We start from the raw sequence: 24,061 nt of genomic DNA on the forward strand, positions 1-24,061 counted from the left end.
GCACACACATGCACCTTGCCTTAGTTGCACTAAAACAAATCCACTGTAATGTTCCCGCTTCCACATTAGATGGCGATCTTGTATCACCGGTTTGTGCAGCCACATTTTTTAAAATGAAAATTATATATATTTTACATTTCTTAAGTCATTTATTGTAAGTTCAGATTTTAATGTCATTTTGTATTTAATACAATTTGTCATCGTATTAATTCCTCACGTCTGTGCTTGTTTCTTAGTGGTTCTCTTATTTTAAAATTGCTTGTATTTTTTTTACATTTATAATTTCACTTTTGGATTAAACTGATTTTATGACACCAACTTCATGTTTTAATATAACTTTTGTTTTAATTTCATGATGTAATTTTTGTCTAATTACATTTGCTGTACCTGATATTTCAAACCCCAGTTTCAATCCTGTTTCTAATCCACCTCATAAAAGTTGTTTTTGGAAGAGTGGTCAACATTTTCAGAAACTGATATCTGAGCCTGTATGCTAAAGAGCCTATAGTAGTTTCAGAGGTGTACTTACGTTTACTCAGAATTTTAACACCTGACAGGTTTTTGGTGTTTTTGGTGTTGTTCAAGTAAATCAAACAAGTAGGTTCTGTTTTAAAGAGGCTCAAATGTTTGCTTGTTTCAATATGATGAAAACATCTGCTGTGCTTTTTGTTTTTACATGACTGCACTCCGCATGGTTTCAGTTTGCTTTTTATGTTTTTCCTATTCAAAAACCAAAACCAAGCAATGCACCCAAGCTCTCGTTTGGCATGCAATTCTAATTTCTAAATGCTTTTTGGTTTAGTCTAACCCGATAAGCACAAAAAAAGGAATTCTTTTTAAACGCATGTTCCCATATGGGGACGATGGGTTTATTTTATGGCGTAAAGCAATACAATCACCACAGTTTATGTATAAAACACTTTATCGAGCAGAATGAAGTTTAATGTGTAGATAAGCCAAAATATAAAAACTCTGTGTTTTACACTGAGGTGTATTACATCTTACAAGCATCAACAATAATTGGGCCAGTACTGGGCAAACGATGATGAAGATGGAGCTGAGAGGCAGGAGGAAAAGAGGAAGACCTTAGAAAAAGGTTCATGGAAGTAGTGAAGGTGAACATGCAGAGGGCTGGTGTGACAGAGGAGGATGCTGGGGTGAGATGAAAGCAGATGATGCACTGTGGCGACCCCTAAAGGGAGCCGGAAGAAGAAGAAAACTGCGTCCTTCTGCAGACTGTTTGTCTGATGCAGAAGGACACATTCGTGCATAGCCTTGAACACCAGGAACTATGTCCTGGTCTCACTAGATAACACTAACACTGAACTGTGCCTAAACAGTCTGAAGCGGTAGAGGGCGCTGTGTGGCCTACCCAGTAAAAACGAGGAAGAAGAGGCGGAACCAACGTAAAACGAAGAAGGGGCACCAGGGTAACCATGGCTAAAGTTGACAGCGGAGCGAAACCACTACAAAATGCCATGAAAATGGCCAAAGTGGCAATACAGCTGGACGGAGGGAACAGACACAAGGTCAGTGAGCCCCGGGGGCCGACAGCACGGACACAGCAGCGGGAAGCGGACAGGAAGCGGCGGGTGGGGATGTAAACAGAGGGAGGGGGCGGAGGCTGTCAGTGGTTAGCCACATAACGTTAACCTGCTCGTTAATCTATACATGCAAAACTACCTTTAATTAATAATGATATTTATTCACTGCCATCCCGAGACTCACCTCAGTGTTTTGTCCTATGAAAGCGCCTTTTTGCTGCATTGTCATCAAGTTTATTGTACACGCATAACACCAGTGTTTACGATGCGTTATAATAAAGAATATTTGCGTCTAAAAACAGAGACAAACCTGGCATTTTCACTCATGTTATTCAAAACACGTCGAGCTAAAATATGCAGAGGAAACAAACACTCTTCTGTGGATTGTGGTTTCTTTTTCGTTTTCCCATCACACTGTGACCACCTGCGTGTGGCCCCCTGACCCGTCGAGTAGACCCTGAAGCTGGTCTGCACTCTGGTGTCTGCACCAAGATGTTTACAACAGATCTTTTAAGTCCTGTAAGCTCTTCGGTGGGACCTCCGTGGATCAGCCTTGTTTGTTCACATTCCACAGATGCTCCCATCTCAAGTCAACACTTTAAACTCGTTGTTTTGCTCCAAATCATTGCTGAACAGTTTCTGCTTTGTGACAGGGCGCATTGTCCTGCTGAAAGAAGCTCCAGCCATCAGAGAGTCTGTAGGGCAGGGGAGTCCAACTCCAGGCCTCAAGGGCCGGTGTCCTGCAGGTTTTAGATCTCACCCTGGGTCAACACACCTGAATCAAATGATTAGTTCATTACCAGGCCTCTGGAAAACCTCAAGACATGTTGAGGAGGTCATTTAGCCATTTGAATCAGCTGTGTTGGATCAAGGACACATCTAAAACCTGCAGGACACCGCCCTCGAGGCCTGGCATTCCCCATCCCTGGTCTACATGATCTGCAACCGTGCTCATGTAGGCAGTACCTGTCAAAGTAACATCCATGTGGATGGCAGGATCCAAGGTTTCCCAGCAGAACAGGCCAGCTGTCACTCACGCATGCATCAGTGAGCCTTGGCCACCCATCACCCTGTCGCTGTTCCTTCCTTGGACCACTTTGATAGATACTGTCCCCCCGATCCCTGCAGACCAGGAACACCCCACAACAGCTTATTTGTTTTTAAATTTTAAAAATCAGAGAGCTGCTCTGGGTCACAATTTGGCCCTTCGCTCAAATCTTCACATTTGCCCATTTTTCCTGCTTCTAACGTCACCTTTAAGGACGAAATGTTCACTTGCTCTGTAATATATCCCACCCACTAACACGTTCTTTGATGAAGAGATAATTATTCACTTCACCTGTCGGTGTTTATAAAGTTGTGATTGATCAGCGTATATATTTTCCTCTATGGTGATGTTCTCAAACTCGGGTCCTTTACAGGAAGCCTGCGAGTTTGAGGGCTCTGCGCAGTATCTAATATGTTCCTTGGAGTCTGTTTGTGTGCATGTGATATATTTTTCTATTGGCAGAACAAAATAAACGCTGTTGTTTATAAGTTTTGATTGGTTGGGTTGAGGTGACCCCTGACCATAGCTGGCAGTGACCTAATCTGTAGGCACTGTCACCTGTCTGTCTCTGTCCTGGTGCACAGAAACAGTAGGTGTGAATTTAGACCCAGGGCATCCTTTGTACTGGTTAAAGTGCAACTATGTTTCCTCTAAAAACAGATTATCCTCAGCACCACATGTAACCAGTCCAAAGCTGAACTGCTTTCCTGAGTTACAAAACTCTTTCTTTATCAAAGTTGGAGGGACTAAAAACTGCAACTAATGTGTTAATGCGATGCATGCCAGTGTGTGAGGTTATCAGCAGCCTGTGTACTTATAACAACTGATGGCCTGTTTGTGGTCTCTCTGCAGGAAGCTTACTGTGAATACCTCCGGACCATCCACTACATATCACATGCACTTTTGGAGGAAGCTGTTTCACAGAGTAAGAGCTGAAGGAAATGTGTGACTGATGATGAAGGAGCATAATGGTATAAGGTCTCTGCTCAGTTTACCTGTTAGTGTGCGAACAGTCCAGTGCTTGTTAAAGCAGACACTGAACACGGAACATGAACCAGTTTACAAGCAGAACTACCCTCCTGACCGTTTCCTCTGTTCCTTTAATACCTTACGAGAAGCAACCTCTGACAATACAGACGTACCGAAAGTTCCTGGAGCAGTGCTTCCTCGAGTGAGTCAGGCCCACAACTTCAGAGCAGGAAAAAGCATTGCTCACTTCCTGATCCAAAAATCAGTGCTGTTTGTTATTATCAAAGAATTCCCGCAGTCCTGCACTTCAGAACTCTTTAAAATGTTTGTATAGCAGTGGACTCATAAGGTGCACAACATGTGAAAGTGGCAGCTCATTCAGAGTATGAAATGTAACTGCATTAATGTTTCTTAAAGGTACTACATCTTTGATGCTCAAAAATGGAACAAAAATGTTTCAGCATTTGTTATTCATGGATACATCCGAGCAGTTTCATCGCTGTGCGATAGTCCAGATTTAATAGGGGACTATAGGGCTACAGCCCAAAAATGTACAACATGAAAATGGCCAATAATTGAATCTTTTATATGGAGTCTGTTGGTAAATCATATCCTGTGGCCGCCACAGTTACCAAAGCTCTACTCGGTTTAACATCTGTGGGTTTAAAGCTGATTGTTTTTATGAGGCAGATAGGCTCATCTGTTCATCATCTCAGGCTACGTCCACATGAAAACGGCGTTTTCGATCACTGAAAACGGAGATTTTTAAAAACTCCTGCCAGGGTAGAGATTCTCAAAAAACTCTGTTTTTGTGTTTACATGTGGACGCAGAAAACGGAGATTTACTCACGCAAGCTCAAAGGTGTGCACCTTGTTTGACGTGACGCTGTGCGCCATGTTATTGTTTACATGAGATGAATTTCTACAATGAGACAAAAAACTGTTGCTGTTACTCTGTGTGCAGTTTTTACACGCTTACACATGCAGTTACTGTCCATCCATTCAGAAAGGCAGAGGCGTCGTCAGTTTTGAATAAATTAACAAAAAATGTAATTAAAATTTATGCATGCTGTATGCATTTAGTTCATTCCCAAGTTGTGAGTCTACACCAGCCGAAATCCTGTTTCTGGTTATTAACATTTGAAATGATGAAGGTACTTGAAAAGTAACACAAAATTAGCTGCCTTTCCAGAAAAACACAAAGCTTTTGTCCTGAAGGTTTGCATAAAACCCTGTTTACTCTTTCCCTCCCAGGCTTCTAGACTGGCCAACATTTCTGCACGGCTAGGATTTGGCACGTTCTTGACAACGTTTGACTGCGTTTTTGGCGTTTACATGTGGACGGAGATATTTTTCCAAACTGCACGTGTGGACGGGATTTTTAAAAAGAAAGAAAATGGAAAATCTCCGTTTTCAAAAACACCCGTGTACGTGCGGATGTAGCCTCAGTGTACCAGCAATCATGGCACCATGACCTGTTTGTGTGGCTGCTTTGATCAATCAAAAAGCAGTGTTATCTGCAAGCCATAAGGGTACCACCTGAATGTGAGCGTGTTGGACTCGATGGATTTGTGACCCGGACCAATCAAGGGTTGCTACTCAGTAATCCTCTTGTTCCAACACTGTTAATCATTCCGATCAAGGCTTGAACTAATCAACCATTTGTGAAATTCAATCAGCTTTCTCATGCCATGTGATGACCTGTGTATAGTAGAGAGATTAATCCCATCTCATGGCGTGATATGTGTCTTTCTGGCCTCAGTGGAAAAGGAGATGGTGTCAGTGGAAGTGGCTCGGATGTTGACCCTAGCTGAGCAGTGTCTGGAGCGAGCCAAGTCATTTGTAGGGAAGAGCACCGAGCCCCCCGACCTGTCAGCTTCTGCTTTCTCTTCGGGTTCACCTGGCCTACCAGAGCCCCATCAGACTGCGGTCGTCCCTGCCTCTCACACTGCAGACACTGGTGAGTACGTTCTCCTCCAATCAGAAGCATCTCTTCTGTAAACACACTGGTCAGTCACTGCTAAGTTGGAGCCAGGAGTCACAAGTGAGATGTCACCTGCTGCACAGTGTTACGTCATCTCATTGTGTCTTTAGCCTGAGCTCTTGGTCTCTGTTTGACTGCAGTCACAGTACCTGTGGGTGGTGCTCCTGTGGCCACAGACCATAAATCCTCGAGTCCCAGAGTGAGCGGTCGCAGCAGGCTGTTGTCAGACGAAGCCGAGGAGCCCTCACCTTTCCTGCCTCCCGAAGTCTTCCACAAACTACAAGCAGAAGCGTCGCAGGACACGGGCAAAAAGTAAAGACTGGTTTTCATCAAGGAGAGGAAATATTGCTCCAGTGATAGAAGCTGGACAAACAAAGAAGAACAGACTTAGTAGTTGCTCTGGATTCCTGTAAAAGCACAGTGTTTTCAAGTGAAACAGCAAACGTGTTGCAGTCGATTTGTTATCTAAATTGACGCGCGCCGTGAGTCATGTATTGTTTGTTTATGCGTTTGTGCGCTGCAGGGAGCTGACACCCATCGAAGAAGCCTCACGTTTGAACCAGAAGCTGAAAGCTAATTACGAAGCTCGCCTGGCGAGACTCACACCTGGTCAAGCCTACCAGAAGACATCTTTGGTAAGTTTGGGAAATGAACTCGTCTCAGTCTGTTGTCACATACGCTACTTTGTTGTCCTTGTTTGAGCACAAGTTTATTTAAAAATGTAAAGACGTGACAACTTCTGTTAAAACGATTTCCAAAAATGTTACATTTTTTTATTTTAGTGATATATAAAAATTTGTTTAACAGTATTTTTTGTTTGCACCTTTATTTTGCATGTGGAATATAACAGGTAGATGATTTTTCTTAGCCAGAGGACAAACTTCCTGAGGAAGAGTCGGTCCAAACATCCCACTGGTTTTTAGAGTTTCACCTGAAAGAAGGGATTCAATTATTGATATTATTCCTTCCAGTTTTGCAGCATGTGTATACATATTTGGTCCGATTTGCCTGGATATTCAATCACACTTAATCTTTTTTCCCCCTCTAAAGCCATGAGGCTGCCGTGATGTCATCTGACAGAGTTATCATAGACATAACTTAATGATAATGGTCGCGCTCTGATTGCTACTTTCTGTCTCCCGTACTCGCTGAAGTTTGTTGTTCCCTGTCACTAAATGACCACAGCACACTCAATTTGCATGTGTGTGGCACAAATGAAACAAAGGGGGGCTTTTTTTGGAAAAGGGTCTAAAAATTGGTAGGTAAAGTTTATTGAAAACACTTCAAATTTGGGCAACAGTAAAGTTTTAACTGAAGTGTGAGAGGGAGGCCAGAGCCCAGCCTGTGACGATATCTAAAAACATGTAAAATTCTGTTGTTGTTGGGTTTTTATTAAGCTCTGGTTGATGGCAGTGTCGCGATTATGTGAAGATACTGTTGATGCTGAGGAACATACAGGTTTTACGCTTTCATGCGGACTTCTATATTTCACATATTGAAACCTTCAGTCCCAGAACTTATACAAGGTGTTGTTAAAACAGGAGGCGATTCATAAATGTGCTTCAACTTTCAACTTCAACAAAGTTAAAAATAAATAGAATTTTAATCACTTTTATATCAATCTTAATATAACCTTTTAAACTGTAAAACCTTCATTTTATGCTAGCATATTTACCCAGTCACTTCCTCATAGTAACAGTGAAGATTATATTTTGATAAAAGGGGAGACAAAGAAAGACAAACGGTTTTTATTCTAATTAGTTTCACTTTGTGGTTCTGAGTGTTTCCTCTCCTACTGAAAAGATGGCCTATGCTTGACGGACGGTGCAGGTGACATATTCAGTGCGCAGGATTGGTCCGTCTTTCCTGACATCTTTGTCACTGTCACCAGTATCAGGCTGGGCGTGTTTTAGATGGATTAGCTCTTGGTAAGTGCATTGCTCACACTTGTCTATAGTGTGCATCAATGAGAGAAGAGCCAAAGTTTCCATAATGAACCAGAAGAAGGCAGGCCTGAGGAGGCAGTACAGGGCTCAGTGTAAATCTCAGAAATTCACCTTCATGTTGATGCTACTTCAATATATTCCCGCTTACTAAACTCCTCCACCTTAATGTAACGCCCTCATCAGCAATGGGCTCTTCAGCAGGGTGCTGCACCCTAACAGAGATGTGAGGAGCATGCCAAAGAACAGGTCAGAGCTGATGGCAAGCAGCATTAGAGTGGTGCTTTTTAAGTATTTAACATTAACATATGAGCATGCTGTGAATGTACATTCAAAGGTAATTTAAAGATAAGAACACACATATTCACATTTTACGTTTGTGTTTGATTTGATTTTGTTACCTGTAAATGAGGCAAAGAAAGAATTTATCAAAATAAAAGTTTAATGTTGCACAAAAATAGTGTTTATTTCGGTTATGCGAACTAAACGCAGCTAGCCGAGTCAAGTTTCATCGCAATGCCAGACTCACTCACCATCTCATTGTTTTCCCAGCATTACTCTTCACATTCATAATGCTCCATTACATCATGTATTTCATCAGCTCCAAACAAAAGCTCAGGCAGCAGCCAAAATGTAAATCCTTAAATGACGTGTATTAGTGAGTGTGGGAACGGTTGTGGGAAAACAGTGTTTATGTGATTGCTCTTTCTTTTTTGTCTCTGCTCAGCCTAAACAGAAATTTGACACACTTTTTCCCTGACTGTGGTCGCTCACCCTGTCAGTAAAATGTTTTTCTGCCTTTGCATTTGTAAATTAAACTTTCTTTGACTGCCTGGTAGACATTAGTCTCATGCACTTTGAATCTTCTTTAAAAGGACCTGTTATTCTCATTTGTTTTGTCTAAAACTTAGATTTAGCTCATTTCTTTTTAAGGCTTTCTTCTGATTGGCTGCCCCTTGCAGACAGAAGTTTTCACCAGCTGGTGGGTGAATGTACAGGTGGATGTATTACTACCAATAGTTTTTACATTTTGGTGACCATTGAAATTAAAGTTAATGCTTCAAATAAGTTGGTAAATAGAAATATGAATTACATAGGGGTGTAGATACTTAATCAAAGCCTCTCTGTGCTGCACCACCTGGTTTGTGGATACTGACATCTACAAGTGGTTTATATTAATCTAAGATCTAGGGACATTTATCATACAAATGCAAATAATGCAATTCTACTACAGAGATGTGGTAAACATTGATTAAGTGCTATTGATTTAGAATAAAATATCCTCAGTTTCTTCTGTTATTAAATACAACTATTAGGCGAATATGTATTTAATGTCACAAACTTTGACCTCAGTTTAAGTACTGAATCATTTTCTGCGATGGTAATCAAAAATAATGGAAACTCTGGTGGATTAAAGCGCGCTACCTGTGCTTTTATTTTGTATTCTGGTCTTCCGGTTCGCGGTTCCGCTGCTGTTAATGGTGAGTGTGACGGGCGGAGGGAGCAGGCTACCTGAGAGCGTTTTATTTTAGCCGGGTAACGTGTGAGCTACAAAGCAGAACTTTCTCTCGTCGTTTTTTATAATTTTAGTGGGAAACTCGCTACATTAAAAATATATAATATATAATGGTAAGCAAAATGCCGCCAAGTTTAGCTTACATCTGGTTAGCTCGCTATTTTCTTAATTGGCTCGGTTGTAGGCTAACACTTCTTTTTCTGTAGAGATCTTTTTTATTTTGAGCTGTAGGTTTTTAAAGTAACGTTAACTTGTCAGTTAGGTGCGGAATATGTTTCGACAGTCTGCGGAGCCTCGTGTTTTCTGGAGGAAACTGAAGGCGTTTGTAAAGGTAAAGTCATAATGGCTAATTTTGTTAGCCAATTAACGCCACTGACGCGTCCCCCCCACAAGCTTTTAATGACACTACCGTGGCAAATAATTAGGGCATTGTGTTTTAAAATACACAGTATAATAATTAAGTCAATATAAATAAACTGAAAATGCTCTGTGGTTTATGGAAAAAGGTGAAGTATTTTCAAGGTTTGCACTTTAAATTGCACATCAGGGATTCCCAGTATATTTAACGTTTATTTACAGAATGGTATTAAAACTACGTGGGGCGTCTTAAATAGTTTTTAATGTAACTGCTATTACAAAACATGTAAACCAGGAGATATCCTTTTAATACAGAACCACAACATGATATAGTTGTAAAGTAAAGTAAGAGTTTTGTGGCTGCACACTTGGAGTGGAGGGAACTAGTTTGTGTTGGTATCACCAACAAATACTTTACTTTCATGTTGTGTGGAACTTGGATGATGCATCCTGTAGTTTTTTAAGTGGTGGTTGGCAGTGTCATTGACATTTCTGGTGTGGATTTTGACCCCTGTTGGCCCATATGTGCCTCCACATTTCTGAGTCGATGCAGGAAAAACCTTTATTTTTCTAGTACTTAGAAATCTGAGTTTAAGGTATGTGTGAGTCGCGGTTGTTTTATTTACAGAAAGATTCATCAATGGTTGCTATCATTTTTTTTTCTCAAATAGAGGAAAGGCCGCATTAAGGCCCAGGGGAATATTTTGAACTTTGATTTATGTTAAGCTTTTTTAGTAGAGTCCAAGATTAGATCTCATTTTATTGAACAGATGCATACAGTGAAGTAAAGTAATAAGTAAATAGCCTTCTCTCCATTTTCCCCATTCAGACACTCTCTCTCCAGCGGCAGATGATGGAGAACCTCATCATAGCCAAAGCCAGGCAGGATGCTGTATCCTTTGAATATGGTAAACAGTTGGATTTACTGCATGGGGCTTTAAGGTTTGTAGCAATCCAAATGCAAAAAAACAAAGATGTGTATTAATTTTGAGCAACAATACCCGCCTTGATGCTTGCATTATGTTCAAATGCCAATGAAGTAGGTGGTGCATTGCTGGGAATTGGGCCAGGAGAAGAGAGAATGGTTAAAGCGGAAAAGGACATTAAACTTCGGATTTCTGATTTAGGAATGTTGATTTTTGCTTTTTTTTTACGTTCATCCTTTAGCTGAATAAGCTTTGCTTTTGTTGTTTGATGTATCCTAAATTTTATGCTCTCTGAGTTAAGCGGTCCTTTTTGGATCGCCTTGTTTAAATTGCAGAGTTAGTTGTGGAAACAACACACTAAGAAAGAAATCACTCTTTGCAGAATCACCCACTCCACTGGCATAAACAGTACTTTTAGATTCCAGCCACGGTGTGGCTTCAGTGCTGTGGATAGTTTGGATCCACACTAACACTGCAAAACACCAAAATCACACAATAGCAAACTAACTTGCTGAGCCAAACTCTGTGTTGTGTAAGGTGATTTGAGTGTTTTTTGTCAGTGGAGGCTGGTGGAGTGTAGTGGCTTCACTTTCCCAGTGAAGTTCACTTTCCTCAGTCAGTGATGCTGACCCACAATCGTTGTTGTTATTATTGTTAGATATTAAATATGCTTTGACAAAGTTTATTGAAAGTTCTGAGTAACCAGCTGCTTTTAAATGACTTGTAAAGTTGACCTGTTGCTACAGCAGAAAATGCAAAGATGTGCATTTTACATTCAGACTAAAAACCAACAGATTTTTGATCCATATTACTCAAATGAGACTTCCCAGTGTGTTGGAAATCTCTCTGGTTAAACGGTCGTACAAATGTAAAACGTGGTGACACTGATAATGCAGCTCACCTGTGTTTCATCAGCTGATCTGTAGGTCGTACAGCTTTTTGTAAAGCTCTTTTACATTTGCTTGAAAAATGACTGAAGCTTTTAATCAGTTACTGATTGCTGATTAAGTTTATACTTGTAATACTAAAAAGTTGTTACAAGCTTCTTATCAAAGAAAAATCCATTGGTTTGGACATTAGTGGCAACATGTGAGTAGTATAACTCTCTAAAGCTTTAATGAACTTTATAAGATTTCCCAGGATATACTCACGTCTTATCCACGCAATGGTTTGGAGATTTCCTTAATGTTGACATTAGCTACAGCGGAAGATGGAGGACAGAAGACTGAGGCTGCAGGAAGAGGCCAACAGGTACAGTGAGCTTTTCATTAACACAGTGAATTAAACTAAAGCATCTTTGTTTTGGTCACCTTAAATGTAAATGTATAAGAGCTGTGCACTCCTCTTTGTGCTCATGCCTGATGCAAGCTGGGACAGGAAGTTATATTTCTAGGGAGGTGTTATATGATGACCGATAGGTTTGCACTGTGAATTTCATACAGAAGTATAAAGTCCCTGCAATAAATCACAGATGTCAGGAAAACTGGACACACTTTTGAAAATTATTTTTTAAAAGTTCTGTAAATAACTTATTTTTTTTAATGCACAGATTGAACTCTGTAGCTATAAATAGGTTTCCATAATATTTCTCATTTCTTTTCTTCACACCTGCATGTAATTAATTCCTTCTTCTATTTGCACATTTGGTTAACCAGACATGACAGTGATCCTGTATTAAGTATAACTTCTGTGCTGTTATTTATAGCATTTATTGACCAAATTACAGTGTTTATAAACTGTGTAAATAACCTACTGCATAATAAACCAGAGATTGCAGGTTTCTTGCTGGGGTTTTGCAGTCAGGACAAAAACATAGTGGCTGTTGGAACCTCAACAAGGGGATCTGCTTCCAAAATTAGCGATCACTGGCAGGCATACAATTTCAGTAACCTCTCCTGTGTGTGCGTTCGTCATTCCAGGAGATTTGCAGCGTCTGGGGCAATGACTCCAGAGGAGCGAGAGCAGCGTATTCTCTACACCAATGTTCTGGAATATGAACAGGACCATGTAAGTTTAAATGCTATTAAAAAGTGTTGGCAGGTGTAAATGAAGATTAGAAGACTTTGCATAGCAGCAAATAATTCAAGTACAGTAAACAAGATGGCAAACTCTGGACCTACATATTTATTTCCTCTTCAAATCTCCAGTTTCCAGCAAAGTATCTTAGTTTGTTCCAAATCACACAGAGTTGCATGTTGTTGTTTTTCTACTGATGCAGTGTCGATGCACAGCAAGTTACAGGCAGCCCACGTTTCAGCAGTCCCCTCTGTTTTCTTTCACAAGTTCTCAAGTATTGAGTTTTATGTTGGTTAATTAATGACTAATCACTTAATAGACCTTTATATATGTGTTTATGACGTTTTTGTTTTGGCCTCTTTAGGATTGGCCCAAACAGTGGAAAGCCAAAATGAAGAAGACTCCTGATGTCTCGTTAGTGTCAAATCTGGTCTCCTACCTGCTCAGGTAACTGACAACAAGGTGGAAAACGGTTTATTTTTCTTGTGTGGAGAAATACCTGTGCTATTTATTTGTGCTTTTTTTTTTTTTTTTTTTAACACAACAAGACACAGTCAAAGCATTCAAATGTTGTGACTGCTCAGGATTGTCCTTTCTGGGTTTTATTCAAGTATTGGGGTGTTTAAGTGGTGTTTTGTCAATCAGAAGGGTAGTTTGGCTTGAGTGTCTGGAGAATTGCAAAGAGACGAAACCAGGCAGTAAGCCGAAACTTACTGCCTGGTTTAACGAATAGGGAAATATGCATAAAGGCAAAAAACTGTCTGCCACGACTTCAACAACACCAGAGAAACTGAGCTGAATTCGAGGATTGATTTGACTTTCTCTTTGTCCTTTGGTTTGACATGTAGTTAATAAAAGTTTCACTTATTATTATCAAATTTACAGTAAAGTTAAACACAATAATAAATCATATACAGCACAGATTTTATAGAATATGCATAAACGGTTGTGTATTTGCTTCAGATGGTTTAACTGTGCTACAGAATTAGGCAGTCCTAATCCTGCATGTACTTGTTTCACTGAGAGTAGTTTGGACTTCTGGTAGAGGAGCTCATATGCGTGTACACACACAGCACCGCGCGATGACAAAGCAAACACGTTTGTCAGAGTTTAGAACGAATGCAGTCTGAAGAGAGCTGCATGCCTTTAATGAAGAAACACTCAGCTCTTATCCATTTTAAGACAAGTGAAACACAATGTAGTGCAGAGTATTTACAGATGAATTATAATGAACCTTCTAAAAGATGTTCAGTCATTTAATGATCTTTAATGATTTCTGGAGCACAGTTTGTTATTAATCTGTGGACTTGGAAAGTTTTTAAATTGTGTTATCCCACAGCCGTTTCTGATTTTGCATCGTCAGTGGATTCTGTTATCGCTCTTAACTGTGTCCTCAGCCGGTCCGACCACCCAGTTGTGAAGCTGCTGAGGAAACATCAGTACCGAGTTTACAACCGGCTGTACCCCATCGTTAGTAAAGGTCTCCCTAAGAGTCCCGCCATGCCACTGAGACCACGTCACAGCATTCACAACCCACTTCATGCAGGTAAGGGGTTGGTTTGGAAGACAGTGGGTTCATATTTATGTTCTCTTGGCTTCTTTTTTGTGCAAACTAGTTTAAATTTTTGTTAATGAGGATTTGAGACAGAACACTGGATTCAGCTCTACTCTGTATGGGCAGCATTTAGAGGTTCTGGACTCGTGATGCTGTTAATTGGAGTGAACCAAGTTACGTTAATGGTGACATGTTCTGAATCACACAGAGACTCCGAAGAGACCAGTCAGGACAGCATGTAGTACCCAAAGTGTAAAGAGCTTCAGCACAGACTCCTTGATTTCTCCCTCGCGCTCCCACAACCTCATCCCTAAATATGAGGAGGAAGAGGCGGAGGAGCCCAGCGAGCAGGGGACAATGGACCGGGAGAACTCATTTGAAGATCTGGAGCAGTTTGTGACTCAGATGGATTGGGTTCAACCCCCCAGCAGCACAGACGACACTGCCTCGGATTCAGATTCGGTCTGCGATTTTTCTGTGCCGCTGGAGCAGGATGAGAGCCACGTCCAGGAGCTGGAGAAGAGAGCGCTTAAAGAACACCTGAAAGCTGTCGTCAAGGACGTTCATATTGCAATCGGTGAGCACAGCTTGTTGTTTTGGAACAGCAAACTCTTCTCTTGTCACGACATTTGCATTCATTGATGGGAGTTAAATGATACGGCTGTGTTCTGTCTTTCAGATCAGCTTCTGTCTTTGTGTTTGCTGTCCTTTGAGTGCCTAAACACTGCCAGCTTTAAGGACCTGTGTCTCGCCAGCATTGAGGAAGCCTTCTTCACACCTCTGTGGAGCGCCCTAGTGGCTCTTTTCAGGTAGTGCACCTGTAATCCTCAGTTCTGTGCCAGAGGCACAAAGGTGCCGAAACACCAATAATCAAAGAGCTGTTTAGATAATAGAGATCTTATAATCCACTATGGCCAAATGTAACCAAATTCTTGAGAAATATAGTGCATAGAAACTGCTTTCCTATTAAATATTAAATTATATGTACTATTAAGTAACTGCCTTACTGCTTCTAATAGATTATTCATCCAGATTTGAACACCCAAATTTAAGCTTGGCTTCCTGCAGGTCGTTAAAAGTCTGAGTTCCCATAAAACAGATATTTTTAAGGTTGTGAAGAAAAAATAAGATAAAACAAGTTAACATGTTTCTAACATTGTTGTCCCTTTATCACCCATATTTATTAAATTTAAGTTTTAGTGTGGGACGAAACACTAGGAGGCATTAATTAGTGTTGGTGACATCTTTAAATCCCCAACAAAATTCAAAGAGTCATTTATTGTCACGTAAAAGAAATGTGACAAATACTGTATAGTAATGACTTCACTGTTGAGCAGTCATGCAAACTGCTACTTAGTGCAAATAATAATACACAATTTTAGCTTTTTACAGCCTTAATTAAACTCACTAACTTACTGTTAGCAAAATGTTCTTCTGTCACAGAGTGTAGGGTGTGAGACGGTGCTCTTAGGAAAACACAGGTGCAGTGCACGTGCCGGTTCAGATCTAGAGGTAATTTGTGAAAACGTTTACCTGAATTTAAAAGGTTGCTGCAGAGTAGAGAAATGGATCAAAACAGGCTGCATGCAGAGAGAAATGAGTCTTAGACGTATGTTATGCTGTCTGCTTAAACTGGATGGAAAAGGCTGCTACAAATGTAGCTTTCAGACTGTGTAAAAACACTTAAAAAGTTCATTTAACCAGTGGGTCAAGGTCTCTGACCAGCATGGGGCAGTGCTGCTCTTGTTTTTGCTCAGCTTCCCTCATCTGCTGTTCTCTGGTTGGGTTCTCAACTTGTTTGTGTTGCAGATTTCGCTGTAGTTGACTGTGATGGTACTTCTAACATTATTGTGGTTTATATTTGATTCCCAGTTGTGTGCTGTGCCATTAATTTTCCGCATTTCCTATACTCAACCTTTAGTTTAGCTGGATTCAAACAAATTCAGTGGTAGTTGGTGTCGTGGCACTGAAGTGAGCTGGGTGATTTAGATAATTAAGATAAATATAAAAAATATGTTTAAAATAAAATTTAAAAAAGCTCTTGCAAGAAGCCAGAAAATTAGAGTTTAAAGATTTTATGTCGGAAACAGCTTGAAAGAAATTTGAGATCCGATCTTCAGCAGTATCCCTGTGTTTGTCGGTCAGACCCGCCCTGTGCTGATGCATGATTTCAAAACACGAACGCTCAGCTGGAGACTTCAGAAAGGTGACATCACCTGCATCACCATGGCTGTGTTCATCCTTTATATACAGTCCACTGTTACCACATGGAAGCTGTATCGTTTCTTGAATGACGGAGGAGAATTTTAAGTTTTATTGATACTAATAATTATGCATCAACTTGCCATACTTTTTACTTTATTGCAGAAATAAGAAGTGGAATAGCAAGAATTCTGCTCTGCAGTGTCTCGTGGTGATGTGCCCTAATTTTAGCTAGAAGCTAAAGTGGAACTATTTTTGTTGAGTTTTATGTTAAGCAGGTATGAGGGTGTCAGACAATGATCCTGTGGAAGAGCGATGTGTTGTGCTCATGTTCTAAATATTAACAACCACGTCAAGAAATAAGAAAAGCTTCTTGATTCTGGGGTTTTTATTCCACTTTAGGGTATGTTTTTAATCAATTAGACAGCAGGAGCTCAGTCTGTGACAGTTATCCAGCTTAGTTTCCAGGAAAGCTTTAAAAAATTATTCCTCATTCTGCCATCGACTAGGAATAACCTGGAGTTTAAATATCCAAAATGTACCCCCTACACAACCACTACCAGGTTTTCATGTGACGCTTCCCAGACTTGTATCATTCTTTGCTCCGTTTCCATCATTTAGTTATTTGTCCGTTTGTTGGATTTCGCTCTGGAGCCATATGTCTTTGATTTCAGGAAGGTGTATGTAGAAAGGGAGGAGGCCTACGAGACCAGTGTGAAGCTGTACAGCGATGTTTCACCTAGAGATATCGGCATTCCCTTGAAACTGTTTCCCCAAAATACCGGTTCCCCACAAGGTTCCTACCCCTACGGGTCTGCTATCCAGGAGCTCAAACTTCTCATTCATGACCGATGTCCACAGAGGAAACTGGAATGCATTGGTGAGTCAGATTGTGTTGTTTTTATTCTCGTTTACACAAAGGCAGAGTTTTGGGATGGAAAGCTGCTCTTAAGAGAGGATTAATTCCAATTGAAAGAAGAAATACACCCTTTTCTGGCAGAAAACCATGGCCTGAGGCTTGGTACTGCTCTGCCTCTAACCTCCTCACGCTAATTTTTATTTTAGTATTTGCAGGTTTTGAAAGGTACAAAAAACATTTAATTTTGCTTCGTTAGAAGGGTTTCATGTTTGTTCGAAACTCTTTGGTGACTGGTGACGTGTCCTTTTGAATTTTAAATTCAGTCTGTTTTTAATCATAAGACCTCACATTTATAGAAAACTAAGTGTTATTATTCATCAGCATTAAACTTTACTAAAAGCTCTCTGCATCTGTAAAGTGTGAGGGCAGCCAGCCGTTAGGTGCACGTCCTCAGAGTGAAGAAGGCATAAGTCAATTCTTCTTGTGAGCTTTAAAGATAAACAGTTCTTGGCCAGATGGTCTCTGATGTCACTCTAAACCAGCATTTATGTATTTGCACTAAACCCAGAAAAAAACATTTTGTTCAGTAAATGATTGAAATAATAATTTTGTACCTTAAACTTTGCTTTGAATCCATTTTTGTCAGTCTCACAGACCTTTGACAGTCGGTCTGTTCTCACAGCAGCTGAAATCTAATGACTGTGTGGGCTGACTCATTATAAACAGAATATCAGCCTACTGCCTGCTCCTGTCACACAGTCTGCTTTAGGTCATTGTCCTGCTGTAGGGGGAAATAGCCTGCGAGGTCTATGGCCGTTCCCTCCACTGCAGCGCCCGAGGCGTTCACACCTGCTCCATGTAACATGTCAGATATTTCCGAGCACGTTCTTTCTCATCAGAACACCTCAAACTCCAAATAAGATTCATCTGTCTGTAACACTTTGTCCCAACGCATCTGTTTAATGTCCCAATGCGCCCTTTGTTTTTTTTCTTTCCTCTCAACTTTGCATCCAAACCTGTTTCTCTGGCTGCTATCTCTAATTACTGGGTCAATACTTCGATATCTTATATTATATTTGAAGCATTCAGTCTGTATTGCAGTGCTCCATGAGTTTTATCGTTTCTTGTGTTTTGTTCCAGTGAGGACGTTACGCCTGATCTGTGCCTGTGCCGAGGATTACAGGTGTCTTCATGAAGGGGACGCGACTCCCAAAACAGCGGCCATGTGAGTAAATGATCAGCTCCAGTAAGTATCTGGGCCTTTACTGTGGTACTGCACTGACCAATCTTTCTTTTTCACTAACACACAAAAATGACAAATGTAACTGAGAAACAATGCAACAGTTATACAACACAGTGGTGTATTGTTCTTTTAGTTGAATTGCTATAAAGTACACCTCATTAAACTTAAATGAAAGCCCTTTCCTCATTGCATATTCCTCCTAATAGGAAGGGAAAGACTCTTCCGAGATCCGCTCATAAGTACCCAAACATCATTTAAGGGGTCCCTGCCTTGGTAGCTGCCCTGTCAGCTCTCATCACTGCTCATTTAGGTCTGGCACAGCAGGCGCTGTCTTGGGTCTGTTACCCTCCTGTAGAGCGCCTCTTCCTGACCAGGCCCAAAAGTGGGTCGTCCTGGCTGAGCCTGGAACACACCATGGTCCAGTGAGGAGGTTTGGGGAATAAATGAAAAGGGATGGAGTTTTGTGGACTGAACAGTGATACCCAGAGACAAATGCTCAGTAGGTTGTAGCATGCATAGGGTTCAGCAAATTAAACGCGTTCTTTGTTGACAGAGTTGGACCAAAACTTTGTAAAATAAATGGCAGCCGAGCTCTGCATATTTCTCATCGTGGCTTCGTATTATCGCTGAACTGTATCCGCTAGAGAACGTGTTAAAATCAGCATGAGTTTGGGCTTCATCTGTAATTTGGGCTGACAGTATTTTGGCATTATTATTTATGCAAACAGAGACTGAGACTTCTAGTGACCGCAAGTAAACAAACAGACGCTGGATTTCCTTTACTGAATGGGTGGGGATCATAGTCCTAGAATAAGAGCATTTATGAGGCTGTTAAAAGGACCACACTTAAGTTAAGGTTAGACGTTTTATAATAGGACTCGTAACAGTCGACTCAAAACCTAGGGGGGATATGTCAGCAGCTTTTAAATGGGTTTTATGTGTGATTAATGCTTGTAAAAATCCTGTTTGCTCCAAGAGTCAAGGGGGAAAACATCTTCCTCCTTCAGAAAGCTCTTGGATACGTTTTCTTCTTTGTGCACTCCAGTTGTTGTTGTTGTTGAGCGGCTGAGGCAGTGTCTCCTGCTCCATATCTGTCTCTTTGCATCGGAGCGCTTGTGACGTGATGAGACACGGCAGTGGAAGAGTTGATTGGGCGCAGCACTTCTCAAAGCTTTTGATCCAGAAAAGTTGTGACGTTGAGGGATTTTGATGTGTACCCTCACGACGCTAAAAGAAACAACTGGGCAACAAATGTCTCTCCAAGAAATGCAAACCTAATCACGCTGCACTTGTTATGTGGAAACACGAATCACGCTGTGTCCTGCCACAGCAGACATTTCAATCGGTGACTATTTTAGATTTCACAGAGCTTTGTTACCATCTTGTAGTAAAGATGAAATCTCCAGGTTGGACTGGACTTTGGCCCCAGACTGCCAGCGCTGGCATGTTTTTCTTTGCTGATTGCAGCTCAGTGCAGGGCCATATGTGACTGCTTTTCTTAGTCCCTTTTAAATACAGGTTGCCTTTGTGGATGTCACTGTGACTCACAGAGTGGGTGTTTTTAATCCAAGGCCTGACTCAGATTGGAAAGTCGTTTTTTAAAAATCTAATCAAGATGTTTCACAGAGTGTGTGTGTGTATGTGTTAATATTTATGTTTATATTGCATATTTATCTCTCCTTGTGTATATCGAGTACACCAGTGCAACAACACTGAAGCGCACTATTTATTGTTCGCTGCGTGTTTCCGTATGGATTGATCTGCTGCAGCGTTTCGGTGCCTGACTGGTCCCCCAGCTTTGTCTTCCAAAGATGCATCTGGTCACTATTTGTGTGCTTTGGCTTTAGCTGGTGTTTTGTTGTTCAGTATATAGAAAATTTGTTTAAGAAAAATACAGCGACAAAATGTAATTTAAACTTCACATCACGGCGCTTCCTGCTTTACCTTAAAAATTAATATTTTTATATCATAGCCATTTTGTCCTATTTCACCCAGACTCGCACTGGGATTAGGGTTGGGACTGTTTCCCATTTCCAGTGTGATAAAGGCGAAGGTGTGCTATACCAACAGAGTCTCGCTCACATATAATAAAGGATCTAGCCTAACAGTTTAAGTGCTAGTACCTCGCAACATTTTCCAGGCTCTTCTCTACTTTTGGTCCACAGTTACCTGAAGTGATTCAGTCTGATTTTACTGTGTATTTGTAAAATTGCTCACCTGCCTCTCTGATTTTTCACCATACCCACCCCTTGCACACAGTGGAATCTCTCACCAGTAAATCTTGGACAAACCAGTGTCTCTGCAAGTGAGGAGGCCCGTTAAGCTCTACTTTAAAATCAAAGCAGACAGAAACATCCTCATTCTGTTCTTCTTGCTTTAGTTTTGAGATGCTGATGATGGACTAATGTAGCTGCTACCCACACATGGATTAATTTCAAATGGTGCCGTGTGCGCATATTGGCTCACGTCTCCTTCACTTATATTACCAGACACGACCTGAAATGTTAGTGTGGCAGATATATTTAAAAAATGATTCTGGCTGTTATTCAGGATGATCGTTAACAGGCTGTTGGAGATCCCTCCGAATGTTGTTGGTCTTTTCATTGATCATTGACCCAACAACACTAGTTCAATTAAATATTCCCTCAGAATTTAGACGGGTTTCCTTTGGGGTATTTTTTGCTTTCACTGTAAAATAAATTCTTTGTATAACCAAATTAGAATTATTTTTCCTGGCCTTTACCCTTACTCTTTAGAATCTAGTTTTAGTTGGTGGTTTGTTGTTTTGTTTTTTGTACTAGTTGTCGTCTTTTTATTCTGTGAAAAGCCATCTAGTCCTTTTTTTTCCTTCCTCTTCTATTGTGATCCTCTGTATTCCCTCTACATCCGTTTAATCGGGGAATTTTCTGTCTTTCTGCTTCTGCCGTTTGCATTTTTAAACTTGTTGTCCACTAAAGAGCCCTGCAAAGCCATAATGTGGCCTAATCTTCCCTGAGAGATCAGTACTTGTGCATGTGGCTGGACTGCATTGTATCCTTGGAATGCAGAGACACCAGTTTTCGTGTGAGCGATCGATGTGTATGTTTACAGTAGTGAACTCTGAAGATTAGAGTTCAGGGCTTGCGATTGTGTGAGTATGTGAGGTCCGGCTCCCAGCGGTTACATGAGCTCGTCCACACCTTCCAGAACCCGCAGGAGGAGAGTATCCAGTTGCATGTGCACCGGGTCAGTGGAGGGCCAGCAACCTGCCTTCTCACGCAAACTAGCAAACGAGCAGTTAGCCCTGCGTGTGAGTCCTGATAAACAAATGGTCACTGTCTGCACACAGGGAAAATGCTATCAAGCTGTCATCATCTCCCAGGCTGCAATTTGTCCTCCCAACAGATCTCAGAAAGGGAGCAAAGGGGGAAGGAGGGGGGAGGAAAAAAAGCTTTATCATTTCCATCCCCGAACAGGCATCCCGTTAAGAGCTACGTTTGATTTAGTTTCCTTTCAGTCCCCTGGAGAGTGCATGCAGTCATACTCTGTGAATGTCACTCTTTTTTTCCCTTCATCTTTATTTATTTGCTTTTGTTTTTCCCTCTTACTTGAACTTACCACCTCCTTCCTTCCTTTCCTCTGACAGCGGTGCAGACGACCTGTTACCCATCCTGTCCTACGTGGCTCTGCGGTGTCAGTGTCCTCAGCTGGTGTCTGAATGTGCTGCTTTGGAGGAGTTCATTCATGAAGGGTGAGTCATCCGCATGGAAAGTGATGATGTCCCTGGGAGCAGATAAACTTACAGTTTGGTGCATAAATACATAAAATAACAGTAAAACGTGAGTATTTTGTTAACATGCTGCCGCTCAGTAAAATCTTATTTATTCCCAAGTTTAAAATTAAGAAACTTTTTGTCTGAAAGGCTGTAATGAGACCTTCCTCAGCTCTCTTAGTTGCCTCTTGTAGTGATTCTATATGAAGGACAAAACTAAAGCTTTGCTTTGCGTCGCACTTCCATCCAGCAGTGAGCAACAATGGCTAAAGGTAGATCAGAGTCAGCCAATCACTGACGACAACCAGCACACCACCGCAAAAGGACAAGAAAACACTGTGGCTTCAGGTGGTGCCAGTGACAGCGTTAGTGAGCAAACAAACAGGGGCTGATAGTTGGCTGTAGCGTTTCAGGCCCTCGGGTGAAGACTGCAGTCGGCATCGGCTGTATATTCTTTATGTGGAGGGAGAGTTTGGATTTTGGAATCAAATCTAAACCAAATTTCTTTCTTCTAGCTAATGATACTGAAGACTAGCTAGCCTGCTAGTTCATTCAGACTCATCTGAGAAGTTGCTGATGGTTATTTTAACCTGGGCAGCTAACGTTGGCCCTGTTTGTGCAGAGTAGCTAAATTAGAGCTAGCTGGCTAAAAATATCCTTACTTGAGAACATTATTGTTATCGAAGTCACAAATATTTCATCAAATAAAACGGAATTCAGAATTATGTTGATTAGAATCTGACTGCTCGATGTCTGCTGGAGACACAAACGTGACAATAAATAGCAAACACACTGACCATGAGAAATGATGCTGACACTGGGTCTTCTGTGCAGATCTAAATAAACACAAAGCAACAGCAGTGCTTCCAGTTTTCATCTTTGTCAGGGTTAAAAATCCAAATCAAATGTTTTTCAGGCTGAAGTTTTGTTCTTTTCTGATGATGATCGGTGCAGAGCACGCTCATGTCACCAGAAGCAGCTAAGTGCTGTTCTGCTTGAGCCATACGTCTTTGGCAGAGTAGCATGTGAGTTTACACACCACACCCAAAAGGTCTCGTCATATCTCCAAAAAGAGTGGATTGTAAAAGCCGGTTGGTTAGACTGGCATTGGCTGAGGAATGTCAGGATATTTGGGATTTGGTTTTCTTCTCTATAAAAGTGCAAATAAAGTCCTTGAGTTTAGATCATTCATGTTAGAGGAGAGACTCCCGTTCTCACAGAAATGCGTTGAAGTAAAAGCTGCATGAAAAGTATAGAAAGATGGGTTTTTAAAAGAATAACTGACCTCGAATCACAACGTACACTTAACTCAAATCAGAGCAGTAAAAAGAAGTTTGACTTTAAACTCAGCCACAAATGTCTCTGATATTTTCATCTGAGGGAAAAAAAGCTGACTGTAAATTCCTTAATTAAGGAGTTAACTTAGTTTTTAGTCTGCAGTGTGAAGGATTAAACGCTGTGTTCACTGATAACATGAAAGTGCAACTGTTTGTGCGCCGCTACCCTGATCAGTTTGTCTATGATTGTGACTTGGATAAAGATCGGAGAGCATTTTATGAGTAATTGATGCAGAAATCCCGCTAACTGTAGTGGCTTCACAAAATGTTTCTTCTCCTTTTTTCCTTCAAATGCACGTTTTGTTCAGAATTTCCAGATAACAGCTGAGCGATAAGCATCTTATCGCTTTCCTCTTTCTGTCCCCTCTCGTGTCTCGATCCTCTTAGCCCCGGACTCAGAGTTGAGTCCTGGCCTCGTCTGCATCTCGTCTGCTGTCTCTAAAAACCTCCTTGGTTATGACTTGATCTTTTCATATAGCATCCATGACTTTCTTTTGCTCAGCCTGCTCACCGTGTAATGTGTTCATAACTCCAAAAGTGGAGAAAAATTGTTAGTGTAAAACTATAAAACCTTTTACTATCATCCACTTCTCTGTTTCAGCTATTTGATAGGAGAGGAGGGATACTGCCTCACCTCCATGCAGAGTGCTTTGGCCTATGTTGAGTCTCTGCAGCCCGGCGTAGCTCAGCTTCCTGCGGGAAAGCTTATATGAAACAGGTAAGGGGATATCCATACATAACATGGATGCTTTGAAGATGAGCTTTTCTGTAAAGGTTATTGTGACATTCGTGTTATTGCACAGTGACTTAA

The 24,061-nt window shown here is 41.0% G+C and overlaps 1 protein-coding gene across 1 annotated transcript in view; it reads left to right on the plus strand.

The window, feature by feature from the left end:
- The first annotated feature begins 1,371 nt into the window (after positions 1-1,371).
- Positions 1,372-24,061, plus strand: part of vps9d1 (VPS9 domain containing 1) — a 28,257-nt gene continuing 5,567 nt past the window's right edge. The window contains exons 1-16 of the mRNA XM_085414968.1: positions 1,372-1,529; positions 3,445-3,517; positions 5,324-5,521; positions 5,686-5,857; positions 6,069-6,180; positions 10,191-10,253; positions 11,486-11,538; positions 12,207-12,294; positions 12,668-12,750; positions 13,701-13,849; positions 14,067-14,435; positions 14,538-14,667; positions 16,735-16,940; positions 18,060-18,144; positions 21,788-21,892; positions 23,852-23,968. Coding sequence (XP_085271094.1) covers positions 1,437-1,529; positions 3,445-3,517; positions 5,324-5,521; positions 5,686-5,857; positions 6,069-6,180; positions 10,191-10,253; positions 11,486-11,538; positions 12,207-12,294; positions 12,668-12,750; positions 13,701-13,849; positions 14,067-14,435; positions 14,538-14,667; positions 16,735-16,940; positions 18,060-18,144; positions 21,788-21,892; positions 23,852-23,963 — 2,091 coding nt within the window. The 5' untranslated portion in view covers positions 1,372-1,436 and the 3' untranslated portion in view covers positions 23,964-23,968. The remainder of the gene's footprint in view (positions 1,530-3,444; positions 3,518-5,323; positions 5,522-5,685; positions 5,858-6,068; positions 6,181-10,190; positions 10,254-11,485; positions 11,539-12,206; positions 12,295-12,667; positions 12,751-13,700; positions 13,850-14,066; positions 14,436-14,537; positions 14,668-16,734; positions 16,941-18,059; positions 18,145-21,787; positions 21,893-23,851; positions 23,969-24,061) is intronic.

Source organism: Rhamphochromis longiceps, linkage group LG7 (genome assembly GCF_057381845.1).
Source record: "Rhamphochromis longiceps isolate RC_006_pf linkage group LG7, R_longiceps_female_GT1.1, whole genome shotgun sequence".
Taxonomy (NCBI): domain Eukaryota; kingdom Metazoa; phylum Chordata; class Actinopteri; order Cichliformes; family Cichlidae; genus Rhamphochromis; species Rhamphochromis longiceps.